Source organism: Anabrus simplex, chromosome 9, assembly GCF_040414725.1.
Source record: "Anabrus simplex isolate iqAnaSimp1 chromosome 9, ASM4041472v1, whole genome shotgun sequence".
Lineage (NCBI taxonomy): Eukaryota > Metazoa > Arthropoda > Insecta > Orthoptera > Tettigoniidae > Anabrus > Anabrus simplex.
Window position 1 is genome coordinate 68,743,452 of NC_090273.1, and position 13,950 is coordinate 68,757,401.

The window sequence follows — 13,950 nt, forward strand, 5'->3', positions numbered from 1 at the left end:
TGGAAGGAACGAAATCATCTCGGCGAATAGCTCGTAACCACTTAGCTCTCTCCGAGTCGTCAGTTGGAAATGAGAAAACACTCACTTAAGGGCCAGTGCGATAATTGGCCTTAAAATTTGGAACACTGCATTTCTGAGGCATCGTTATTCATAATTTGAAAAACAGTGATCGCAATTCACAACACCACACCATTAAAAATAAGCTTAGTTCTAACCTCACGTGGTGGCCATGCCGGCACTTTAAACACAATTTATCAATATTAACAATTTATAAGTACTATCACCTTTAACTGAACTTACACTAATAGGAATATTAAACGAGTGTTAACACACAAGACTCGATTAACATTAATATAATCGATGAAAAACACACATAATAGGGAAACGCGTCCTCATACACCAAGCGGCAGCAAGCTGAGTTACTGGCATGGGCCTCTTTCAACATACGTCATCAGCTACTCTCATTCGTATTTCCAGGCCTTATTCTCTAGGAGGCGCTGGATGAGGCTTCAGCAACTAGCTACGCCAACAGGCGGCGTTGCGATGCATACTAGCTTAAATCCATTATGTGATGCGAATTTCAAAATTACTTGCCAAAGAGTCCAAGTTCCTTAATAATGTCACACCTTAGACAACGTCTACCTAACCCCCATGGCACTACAGCCCTTGAAGGGTCTTGGCCTACCAAGCGATCGCTGCTCAGCCCGAGGCCTGCTGATTACGAAGTGTCGTGTGGTCAGCACGACGAATCCTCTCGGTCGTTATTCTTGACTTTCTAGACCGGCGTCGCTATCTCACAGTCAGATAGCTCCTCAGTTCTAATCACTTAGGCTGAGTGGACCTCGAACCAGCCCTCAGGTCCAGGTAAAAATTCCTGACCTGGCCGGTAATCGAACCCGGGGCCTCCGGGTAAGAGGCAGGCACGCTACCCCTACACCACGGGGCCGGCAATGTCTACCTAAACAACGTCTAAATCGAGCACGATTTTCATTACATATACACTGGTCAGCTGGTGTTTAACTATGCATCGTTTAAAGCTTCAATATTGGTTTGAAAATTGAGATAGAAGTATCTTTCATGCAACTCTTTGCTTGTCGCAACGAATGAAATCCGTCGGTGTGCGTGCCGAACGCTAGTCAGCTGTTTGTCTTCCTACACATTACTCAAACATGGCTAAGCATGAGCATGACTTGCCCACAGATAAGAATGTCGCTTTCGGTGGAAATTAAATCTCATAATATTATCGACAATAAAGCGACACGCCACCGTACGGAGAAGTGTAGCTTTGATTATAGTGTTGTTATGGTGAGTGCAATCTACTCGCAAATAGCTTCGACGAAGGGAAGATGAAACAACAGTACTGTGTACTGTAACCGAATATGTTGTACGGGCCATATAGATGTAGCTTGCATTCTGGAAGTCGTAGGTTCGAAACGCATCATCGGCAGCGCTGAAGATTGTTTTCCGTAGTTTCCCTATTTTTACACCAGGCAAATACTAGGGCTGTTATTATGGCCACGGCTCTTCTTCCCCAGCCCTCCTCTTTAAACAATAATCACCACCATCATCACCACTTGCCTTTTCATATCTCATAGTTGCTGAAAACTTATCTGAATTCGCGCGACGATTATATGTACAGTATATACATCACATACAACCTACTTTTTGGTTTTCATTATTATGTGTGCTTACTTGGCAGTAAATATAAGTGAATCCCTCCCGATCGATGTATGTGATAGCCCTCTGACGATTGGGACAAGTAATTCTGACATGTATGTAGTCGAAGTGACCTATAATTCCATGGAAATTTCCCCATGTATAATAAAATAAAATATATCAGTTGCCAAGAATTGTATTCAAGTTGACAGTTACCCGGACTGTCCTTTTGTCACTCTCAAGAAACAAGCCTCTTGAAAAGCGAAATCTTATTTTAAGCTCTACCTCCCCGTACATTTCAAATGAATTGCTGCGAGAGGCCGTCGGACTAACCTTTCTTCTCGGAATCGTCTCAACATGATACCGTAATACAGATTCTATGTTTCATGGTACATAACCTCTGATTGCGATTCACTCCTCTCATTTGAGGTTAAACAGTGCAATGCGGCAGCCATACCTAGGCATTGTTTAACCGTAGACATCGTCTAAACACCGTTTCTGCAATCGGCCCATAATATCACTGAAGGGGAATCGTCACAGAGAACACCTCCGGCCCGGTCTGCATCACAAGAAGCTAAACTGTTGACAACAATTATTGCAAGGTATCCAGGTAGGTGTACATAGTATCTACAATAATTAACAAATTATACAGGGTTATTCAGTTAAGATGTCCACCTCAAATAACTCGTGAAGCGTTTAAGATACTCGCATTTTGTTTTCAATTTCGTTAATGATATTAAGGGGCTCATATGCACACACATCAGACCTCACACGCGCTTTTCGCCGTCTGTCTTTACAGTGGACTGTGTACACCCTTATCTCATTATTTTTGATTCGGCCGGGTGACTCCGCAACTCTACCATCGCACCCAGTCGACCCAACAAACCATATAGGACAGACACCAAGTCGGGAGTCGGCCTCCCAACATGTACACCTGTGTTGTCCTGGGCGTCCAACAATCCATCACTGAAGACACCATCCTATCTGAACTCCGCAAGTCTGGATTATACTGCGCCACAAGGTTATATGAAGGTTCCGTACCATCAAACGACTTCCTTCTTCATTTTAACACATCCAGCGAACGTGACCATCTTCTCGCCACTGGTGCACAAATCTACCAGCGCCTCCATCGCATGGAAGACACTCCCAGCAATATTTTAGAGCAACTCCCGGATTATTCCCCTGATCCACCTCCTCACACATCCCTGTCACAACCCTTGTCCTTTCCTTACACCACTACTACCACCCTCACAACCTCCTCAGTTCACACCTCCCTCACAACTTCGCTCACGACTACGGTAACAACCCATCCTATCCCTATCATGACCACTACTATCCCCACGCCTCCTACCCGCACCTCATCAAGTCAACAACCAGCGCCTGCAACTGACACTACCACCGACATAATGCCACCACCATCGACCGATTGCACCTGCGTCATCCGAAGAGTGAACCCGCTCTTATCCAACGACGCCATACTTCAAGACCTCCGCCAGACAGGAACACCAGTTCGCAGAGCAACTCGGATTTTCAACGCTACAGGACCTACCCACCTTGTTCGCCTTCATCTACCGACTCCGAACATCGCCCAACATTTCATCAACAACGGAATCCACCTTCAAGGACGTCATCATCATTGAACCATCTCGCTCTGCTCCCCAACCTGCTAACCGATCTCATACACCTCGTCGCCGTCCCCGGCCGGCTCCTCCTTTCCTTCCACCGAGCCCACAAATCCGTTTTTACCCTCCTCCATCCGGTTTTTCTCCTCCAATACAACCCCCAACCAACCCCTCCATACTTTACTCACTTCCCTGCATAACTTCTCTCTTTCATATTTTAGCCTTACCTCTAGCGCTAACCCCACCTTCGTCCCACAGCCGTTATGTCATCCTACATACTTCTAAATCTGTATAACACCTTTTGTACTACTTTGTAACCATCTATGCTAATAAACTCACTCAACGAATTTCAATACTTAGGCATAGGCACAATTCCTCTCCCATCTCCTATATATTCACATAGGAATAAGACACAGATAGGTCTTATGGCTACGATAAATTCACATCCTTTATCCACCTCCTTCTTCCGTCACATCTCCCCAACCCGCCCGGATCTCTTGGCCAGAGAGAGGGCGTTACCCTCTTGGTGGCCCGCCCCACCCCTTCAGGGTGGGGAATGAAAACATTTAATAGATAGATATGAATATGCAGTACTTTTCCAGGCTTTTGATAAAATATATCGACACACACGTTTACATATTATGAGAACGTTATTTCAGACAATGACTGTTGATGATATCAAGCTTACGCTCGTAGTTCCTGGGACGTTGCACAGATCGCAGCACAGGAGAGTCGATCTCGAGATTCTCGCGAGAGTCTCGAGATCTCTGACATGAGTCTCGAGCGAGAGCATTCCCCATCACTAATTCATAGCTACGACATACTCACATTTTCATTTCTAAGAGTTACGTTAACTTTACTGAGAGTTATGGGAAGAAATAAAACTGACAAATACATTTTTGCAAGTTTATTCTCCATTTACGTCTACAGTTTGGAATGATGGAATAAGGTGGTTAGTTCATTGACGGGTTTTCCCGGTAAAGAGCCACTTGATGTATTCCACAACTTCGTACAGGTCCACACCCTTCTCACTCAGTCGTTCAAATATATCGTGGAATTCGGGCATGATCTGGACTTCGTAGACGAGGGCCTGCAACAGACAAGAGATGTCAACATTTTTGGCATTACACTGAATGTATCTGATTACTTGGAAGTCGGCTACTGTTTAATATTTTGTCTTTGTGCTCTATGCGTAGTTTTAAAAATAAACTTGCACCTTCCAGGGTTTAAAAAACCAATACATACAGATGTATATATCCTTTTTTTAAATTTTTGTGCTGTATAAGAAACAGTCTGAAGTGCAGAGGTGGCGATAAGGACCCCGCAGACCCCGCGGGGCGGGGGTGGGGGCATGGCTTGTGAGGGGCGCATGACTGTTTCTTAATACAGTAGCTGAAGAGTGATTTTACATATTGATAAAACTACAACACACAACACAGTATTATTTACATTACAGAGGGTTATTCCAAACTTAATCCGTCGTAGTGCAAAGCTTCTTTCATCAATAGAACTACGCTAGTTATTTCTGAAAGAACGTGAGTTTCTCAACCTGTTTCGATAATAACCATACCTTGCTGCCACTCACAACAATCAACAAGGCTTTCGAAGTAATTAGTCAGTTCTGAGACCCCAGTAATCAGTGAAGATGTGATAACTAGAGATGGGAATTATAGGCACGAATAGGTTAGAATGCAAATGTATTCGAACAAGGCGCAAGTGTATGTTACCCGCATGACGGTTCTGAGGTGAGATTTGCATAAATATTATCGATCTGAACTATAGAACCCCTAAAATTTATGCAACTCCCCGACATATCTGTAGAGCGGCTAGATTTCACTTGCGCCTTGTTCAAATACGTTTGCATTCTAACCTATTCGTGCCTATAATTCCCATCTCTAGTGATAACAAAGACATGCTCCTTATCTAAACTCTAAATACTGAAGTTTCGAGCCTGTTTAAAACTCTCGGCAGTCAGTGTAGCTAAGTAGGCCTACGATGGACGGTTGATTTGTAAATTATTTGGTCCTAAGAACGAGATTCTTCTTCTTTTCCTACCGCTTGTCCCACACGTGTGGGGTCGCAGATACGAACTGCGTCACACATATATATATGTATGTATGTATGTATGTATTTATTTATTTATTTATTTACTTTTATTTATTTATTTATTTATTTATTTATTTATTTATTTATTTATTTATTTATTTATTTATTTATTTATTTATTTATTTATTTATTTATTTATTTATTTATTTATTTATTTATTTGACCCTGTTTTACGGCCGGATGCCCTTCCTGCCGCCAACCCTATATAGAGGGATGTAATCACTATTGCGTGTTTCTGTGGTGGTTGGTAGTGTAGTGTGTTGTGTGAATATGGAGAGTAGGGTGTTGGGACGGACACAAACACCCAGTCCCCGAACCAGAAGAATTAATCAGAAGCGATTAAAATCCCCGACCCGACCGTGAATCGAACCCGGGACCCTCAGCTGACCATTCAGCCAACGAGTCGGACGTCTTAATAACGAGATTATCTCTTAATATTGTGACGGTCAGCGTGTTTTCGTTACCATAATTGGAATATGCATTTCTTGTGTGTGTGATCGTACCACATAAGTGTATTATCTTAATTCCTTCGGATCTGAAAACTAAATTATGTAATTATTATTATTATTATTATTATTATTATTATTATTATTATTATTATTATTAATTATTATTAATAATAATAATATCTTTGCATCGTTGTTGTTCATTGTGATAACATACAACCCTGTAGGCCTACTATGAAATAAACTTGTAACTTCCGTTATCAGAAAACGAGGGGCCCATTTTCAATTATTGGGGTGGGGGGCGAGATTCTTATCGCGGCTACTGCTGCAGTGATTAGAATCGAGGGCTATTAAAAGGAAGCAGCAATCCTACAATCCAGAAAGCTTCAGTTTGCCTCTCCCCCCCCCCCCCCCCGCCATTGTCCCTCCTTTCCGGTGATTACTTAAAAAGGCAGTAAAGGAAAACAAGGAGGAATTTGAAAAATAATCACAATTCAAGGAGAGGAAATCAAAACTCTGAGATTTGTCGATGATATTGTTATTTTATGAGTCTACATGGAATCTTAGATAAAGAGTATTAATGTCGTATGGCATCTGGGAAGGCCTATAGGCAACCTGCTCGTCTGTACCTATCTAGGATAATTCATATTACTTAAGACAAAACACACACATACCGTATCCAGCCCCCGAGCCATCGGAATTTACGAATTAAGGTTAAAATCCCCGACCCTTGGACCCCTTGGAACAACCACTTAGCCATGGAGCCGGACAGAGTACGAGATGAAAATAAATCAAAAACAAAAACAGGGATGTATTTGAATGAAGTCAGGAGATGAAAATTAAAATGTACTCCCATGTGATCAGAACTGGCCCCCTGTGGGTAGGGGTGGTATAATGACACCCACGGTATCCACTGAGTGTCGTAAGAGGCGACTAAAAGGGGCACAGGAGCTCGTAACTCAGGAGCGTGGGCTGGCGACCATGTGGCCCTTAGCTGAGTCCTGGGATTGCTTCCACTTACTTATTCGAGGCTCCTCACTTTTACCTATCCTATCCGTCCTCCCTTGGTGAACTCTTGTTCTTTTCCAACCCCGATAGTAATGAAGCATTCGAGGCATCTAGAGTCTTTCATTTTCACGCCCAACGTGGCTCTTGTCTTTCTCTGGTCGATAACTTAATTTTTCGAAGTGTCGGATCCTTTCCATTTTTTCTCTCTGATTAGTGTTAATAAAGGATGGTTGCCTAGTTGCACTTCCTCTTAAAACAATGATCACCACCACCACCAACACTGATCAAAACTGGTGGACACTCAAACCAATTCCAGCCTGCCATGCGTATATTTATAGCTTGAGTCTCAATACTGCAATATATTTCCTTTCTTAAGTACACCATAACGTCGACAGTTTTCAAAATATTTGTATACAATTTCCTTGTGCTGTCTATATAATCTGTACCTCGATCTTTAATAGAAAGTTTGTTACTGATTAAATAAATATTTTCTGATAAAAATAACATTCCGTACTTTTAAAGTACATAAAAACTTGTTTCTTCCCCTCACTGTGCAGGTTATTAATCTTGTTACTGACTTTAGGAAAGAAAAGAAAAAGGAAATAACTTCAAGTATCAAACATTTTGGAAGTAATTTTGAGAATGGTGATTGGATGCAAATTTAACAACGTGAATTTTCAAAATCCAAGAATTTTAGAAAATAATGTATATTTCTGTAGATTGAAGAGCAAGTTTCAAATATAAGGTTCATTGAATTTCATTATGAAGCTTATATAACTGGAAGAACAAAATTTAATATCAGTTGTAATCCAACGGACGTGTAGTGCTAAGTTTGGGACAAGTTTGAGATTGGTGCACCCATTCATTTTTAGAGGAGCTTAAACTCGAGTATCCATATTTTTTAATCTGACAGTAGGGGGTCTTTCATTTTCATACCCGTTGTAGCCCTTCCTGAACTTTTGCCCACACCTTCATTCTTCGAAGCGTCGGACCTCTTCCATTTTCCTTTAATTAGTGTTGTTATTAGATGATGGTTGCCAAGTTGTACTTCGTTTTAAAACAGTAATCACCACCACCGCCACCACTCAGCCATACTTTCATAATCGCCTCTGCAGGTGGGAGGAGGGGAGAAGGGCGGTAAAATACAGTAGGAGACGACTTATTAGCGCAATACCACGGCTCTCAACATGACAGTGGCGGTGATGGTGATTACGGTTTTTCTTTTTGAGTTGCTTTACGTCGCACCGACACAGAAAGGTCTTATGGCAGCGATGGGACAGGAAAAGGCTAGGAGTGGGAAAGAAGCGGCAAGTCTTTTGATTTGACTCCTGTAGGCGACGTGCGCGTTGTAATGAGGATGAAACGATGATGAAGACGACACATACACCCAGCCCCCGTGCCAGCGGAATTAACCAATTATGCTTAAAATTCCCGACCCTGCCGGGAACTAGTTTTGCGGTCATAACAGCTCAGACAAACCGACAGACAGACACCAAAGCTAAAAAAATATGCAGATTGTCATTACTACACCTGAAACGGATAACTGTACGAAAATTTTGCAAAAATACTCAATGCTCAGACACTCGGTGGTTACGATTTTATTTATACAGATTATTGCGATCTCTGGCTACTTTTTTTTTTGCTAGGGGCTTTACGTCGCACCGAAACAGATAGGTCTTATGGCGACGATGGGATATGAAAGGCCTAGGAGTTGGAAGGAAGCGGCCGTGGCCTTAATTAAGGTACAGCCCCAGCATTTGCATGGTGTGAAAATGGGAAACCACGGAAAACCATCTTCAGGGCTGCCGATAGTGGGATTCGAACCTACTATCTCCCGGATGCAAGCTCACAGCCGCGCGCCTCTACGCGCATGGCCAACTCGCCCGGTTGGCTACTTTTTAACTTGGGATATTTTAAATTTCATTATTTGTTTACAAGATACATAAGTGTGGAAAATGTGCAAAAAAGTTTGCTGTTAAAAATGTTTTAGAAAAGAAACGATATAATCCAAAACCAAAACATTCATTGGTATCTAAATTACAAAGTGTGAATAAATGAATTCTTAGGACCTATAGTTCTTTAGAAAAGGCTCACTAAATTTTCTGAATGTTGACATTGCTAAGATAGGCGGGGCTGGCTCTCCTTAAGAAGCTCTTATCAGTTTAATTTGTAAATTGGTTTCTCAGTCGGACAAAACCTCGCAAACCGTGGGGATAGGATCAGAACAAGAGTTGACGAAGGAAGGTCAAGTAGGAAAGATGAAAGCTAGAAGGAAATTTATGGGACATGGTTTTCTTCCATAGAAATCATATCAACATACCGCCATATCTGGTCCATGGAGATATTCCAAGAAGTGGACGAAGTGCGGGCTGGTCTTGATCTTGTCGGTGTATAACTTCTGGAGGTCCTTTGCTGGTAAGATGGCGGCTATCTCATCCAGTAGCTCCACCAGGGTCTTGCGTCCAGATGAGCGGACACCAATGGGCGAGAGGAGATCAATGATCTTCTGAATATTCACTCCTTCTGATCCCAGATATTCTATTGTCTGGACATAAAAAATAAACCATTATTATCCTCTATGTTAGAGAACTCAAACACAAACTCACATTGCTTCAGCTGAAGGATGGGTGGTGCCATTTCGTTAAGGTGGTGCTAGTGCAAAAATAAGTTTCTAATGACAAATTAATGTTAGGAGTGTTTTATGCCCTGTTTCTGGAATGTGATATATATATATATATATTGCTATTTGCTTTACGTCGCACCGACACAGATAGGTCTTTTGGCGACGACGGGATAGGAAAGGCCTAGGAATGGAAATGAAGCCCCAGCATTTGCCTGCTGTGAATATTGGAAACCACGGAAAATCAATAATCACCACCATCACCAAGAGTGGGGTTCGGACCTACTATCTCCTGGATGCAAGCTCACAGCTGCGCGCCCCTAGCCGCACGGCCCGGTACGGCGTAGCACGAACGTAAGATACATCTATCAGTTCGATAAATTGCCTGATAACTTAGAGGGCCTTGAGCAGGAGATGTCTATGTGTTAACTTCGTGGGCGCATGCTTAGTACTTCAGTATCGGTAGCTAATATTGTGTTTGTTAAAATTTTCTATGGCTTCCTCATCTTCTTCCGACGAAGAAATTGTAGAAATGGTCAACATTCTAGAAGGACCACGATTATATCATCGTCGGCCTTACGTTCTAATGAAGTATACAGTAGTGAAAGTGAATTCAAAGACAGATTCAGGCTAAAATATACTGTCATACGATTGGTTAAGGTTATAGGCGACAATTTGCGTCCTGCGACAAATAACATTCTCTTGTCCCCTGTTGATCAAATATTATTTACGATACCCTTTAATACTACCGAGTCTTATCACATTTGTATCTGTGACCGCATTCGTATCCATAAAAGCACTGGTAACAGTAATTGAGTATAAATTACACATTTATATTTATATTTGGTATACACTGACTGACAGAGCAAATGCAACACCAAGAAGGAGTGGTCAGAACTTTATGCCAATTGCAGGGTAGACTGACGTCACTGAGGTATGCTCATGATGTGAAATGCGCCGCTGTGCTGCGCACGTAGCGAACGATAAATGGGACACGGCGTTGGCGAATGGCCCACTTCGTACCGTGATTTCTCAGCCGACAGTCATTGTAGAATGTGTTGTCGTGTGCCACAGGACACGTGTATAGCTAAGAATGCCAGGCCGCCGTCAACGAAGGCATTTCCAGCAGACAGACGACTTTACGAGGGGTATGGTGATCGGGCTGAGAAGGGCAGGTTGGTCGCTTCGTCAAATCGCAGCCGATACCCATAGGGATGTGTCCACGGTGCAGCGCCTGTGGCGAAGATGGTTGGCGCAGGGACATGTGGCACGTGCGAGGGGTCCAGGCGCAGCCCGAGTGACGTCAGCACGCGAGGATCGGCGCATTCGCCGCCAAGCGGTGGCAGCCCCGCACGCCACGTCAACCGCCATTCTTCAGCATGTGCAAGACACCCTGGCTGTTCCAATATCGACCAGAACAATTTCCCGTCTTCCCGTCGATTGGTTGAAGGAGGCCTGCACTCCCGGCGTCCGCTCTTCTCAGAAGACTACCATTGACTCCACAGCATAGACGTGCACGCCTGGCATGGTGCCGGGCTAGAGCGACTTGGATGAGGGAATGGCGGAACGTCGTGTTCTCCGATGAGTCACGCTTCTGTTCTGTCAGTGATAGTCACCGCAGACGAGTGTGGCGTCGACGTGGAGAAAGGTCAAATCCGGCAGTTACTGTGGAGCGCCCTACCGCTAGACAACGCGGCATCATGGTTTGGGGCGCTATTGCGTATGATTCCACGTCACCTGTAGTGCGTATTCAAGGCACGTTAAATGCCCACCGCTACGTGCAGCATGTGCTGCGGCCGGTGGCACTCCCGTACCTTCAGGGGCTTCCCAATGCTCTGTTTCAGCAGGATAATGCCCGCCCACACACTGCTCGCATCTCCCAACAGGCTCTACGAGGTGTACAGATGCTTCCGTGGCCAGCGTACTCTCCGGATCTCTCACCAATCGAACACGTGTGGGATCTCATTGGACGCCGTTTGCAAACTCTGCCCCAGCCTCGTACGGACGACCAACTGTGGCAAATGGTTGACAGAGAATGGAGAACCATCCCTCAGGACACCATCCGCACTCTTATTGACTCTGTACCTCGACGTGTTTCTGCGCGCATCGCCGCTCGCGGTGGTCCTACACCCTACTGAGTCGATGCCGTGCGCATTGTGTAACCTGCATATCGGTTTGAAATAAACATCAATTATTCGTCCGTGCCGTCTCTGTTTTTTCCCCAACTTTCATCCCTTTCGAACCACTCCTTCTTGGTGTTGCATTTGCTCTGTCAGTCAGTGTATATGCAGGCCTACGTGCATTGGCATTGAGCATATACTTTTATCGTGGAGCTGTTTTTAATTAGCGATATTACATTACAAGGAACTAACAGGTTATATTATGTTAGTTACCCGATATTTATCGTTATATTGAGGTCAAACAATGTTGATACTTTGGAATAACAGGGAATAGATGCGGTATATTTATAAGGCTCAGTGCAAACAGGATCGCGCTGACATAAGTTATGCTGCTGGTGTGTATATTTCATTAGAAATCCTCAAACGGTGTCAAATTTTTCTGAGTATCTTTAAACACTTCGAAACTGACACCCACGACTGCAAGAACTAGTCGAATACCCATAATAGGAGCTGCATGGAAAGCTAAAATGCGATGCATTACTTGAGCGCATGCGCCTGACCGTCTAGGGAACACAATCTAATGCACAAAATCAAAGCAGTACATCGGACAGATATATCATCGTTCCAGAAACCGGCATTAATTTGGTATATTCTTCGTTAATGTTGGCTGATTACAAGTATTTTTAATAATTTGTTAATAATGTTACTGCGCTAACCATTTTGTGATGCCGTGCGGTTAGGAGCGCTCAGCTGTGAGCTCGCATCCGGGAGACAGTGGGTTCGAACCCTACTGTCGGTAGCCCTGAAGATGGTTTTCCATTGTTTCCCATTTTCACACCAGGCACATGCTGGGGCTGTACCTTAATTAAGGCCACGGCCGCTTCCTTCCCATTCATAGGCCTTTCCTGTCTCACCGTCGCCATAAGACCTATCTGTGTCGGTGCGACGTAAAGCAACTAGCAAAAAATGGCATTTTTTGATATTCGTGAGCAAATGTTAATAATAATAATAATAATAATAATAATAATAATAATAATAATAATAATAATAATAATAATAATAATAATTTTGTCTGGTTATTGCTAGCCTGGCGCAGCCTTTGTAAGACAGAACTTCCGACGAGGGTGGGTGGCATTTTACCGTGTATGACAAACTACGTGTTATTGTGAGGGACCATTTAGTCCTATCGCTTTTAATATAGCCTATTCACCGCAAATATAGTTGAAACTATTAGAAACGAAGACAAAGATACAGATGTTTACATGTACGGGGATGACATCACAATTGAATCAACAAAGAAGGAACACCTACAGCAAGCAATTAACAATGTAGAAGAATGGACAAAGAAGAATCAGTTAGATATAAAAAAAGACAAAACTGTACAAATGGTATTTCGAAAAGGAGGGGGGATATCACCAAAGAATGTCCTATATTTTAGAAATGAAAATTTATAAGTAGTCAACTCAGTGAGATATCTTGGAAAAATCTTTAAATTCCTACAATCATCGTACAGGGTGTACCCGTGACGATGTTACAAAATTTCAGGGTTGATGGAGGACAGTAAATGGATCAATTTGAGATAAGGAACCGTAATCCGCAAGCGCTCGAGTCAAAAGTTATTAATAATCCAAGTTGTTTAAAGTCCGTCCGTTCTTAACAGACGTCCGCTCGTTCACCTGATCTCACCCCCACCTGATTCTTTCTTGTGGGTCCATGTGAAAAGTCTTCTGTATTAGACACCTGTCAAGACTGCGACGCTGTTCAAACGACACTGGGAATATTCCAACGGACACGACAGAACTTTGTGTGACGATGCCATGCCTGCATTGGCGCAGGGGGACGCCATTCCGAACATTTGTTGTCAATGGAACAGCTTGTGAAACTTGTGCAGGTAAACGGATTTAAATGAGTAGAATTTTCCTTAACTTTTGAATCGATCTTTTCCAGAATATGGTTCCTTTTATTTCAAATTGATCAATTTTTCCGTCCTCTATCATCCCTGGAAGTTTGTATCATCATCACGGATACACCGCCTATAATAGAAAGAGCTAGTACAACAATTAGAGCTATGTACGACTAAGTTATCCATAAAAACATAACCGAGCTCGATAGCTGCAGTCGCTTAAGTGCGGCCAGTATCCAGTATTCGGGAGATAGTAGGTTCGAACCCCACTGTCGGCAGCCCTGAAGATGGTTTTCCGTGGTTTCCCATTTTCACACCAGGCAAATGCTGGGGCTGTACCTTAATTAAGGACACGGCCGCTTCCTTCCCACTCCTAGCCCTCTCCTGTTCCATCGTCGCCATAAGACCTATCTGTGTCGGTGCGACATAAAGCAATTAGCATTAGCATAAAAACATATAAAAGAAAAGT

General features: G+C 43.2%; 1 protein-coding gene across 1 annotated transcript in view; it reads right to left on the minus strand.

The window, feature by feature from the left end:
• Window positions 1–4,170: 4,170 nt before the first annotated feature.
• Window positions 4,171–13,950, minus strand: part of LOC136880863 (protein G12) — a 63,238-nt gene continuing 53,458 nt past the window's right edge. Inside the window, exons 4-5 of the mRNA XM_067153404.2 lie at window positions 9,159–9,383; window positions 4,171–4,368 (exon numbers count right to left, since the gene is read on the minus strand). Coding sequence (XP_067009505.2) covers window positions 4,237–4,368; window positions 9,159–9,383 — 357 coding nt within the window. The 3' untranslated portion in view covers window positions 4,171–4,236. The remainder of the gene's footprint in view (window positions 4,369–9,158; window positions 9,384–13,950) is intronic.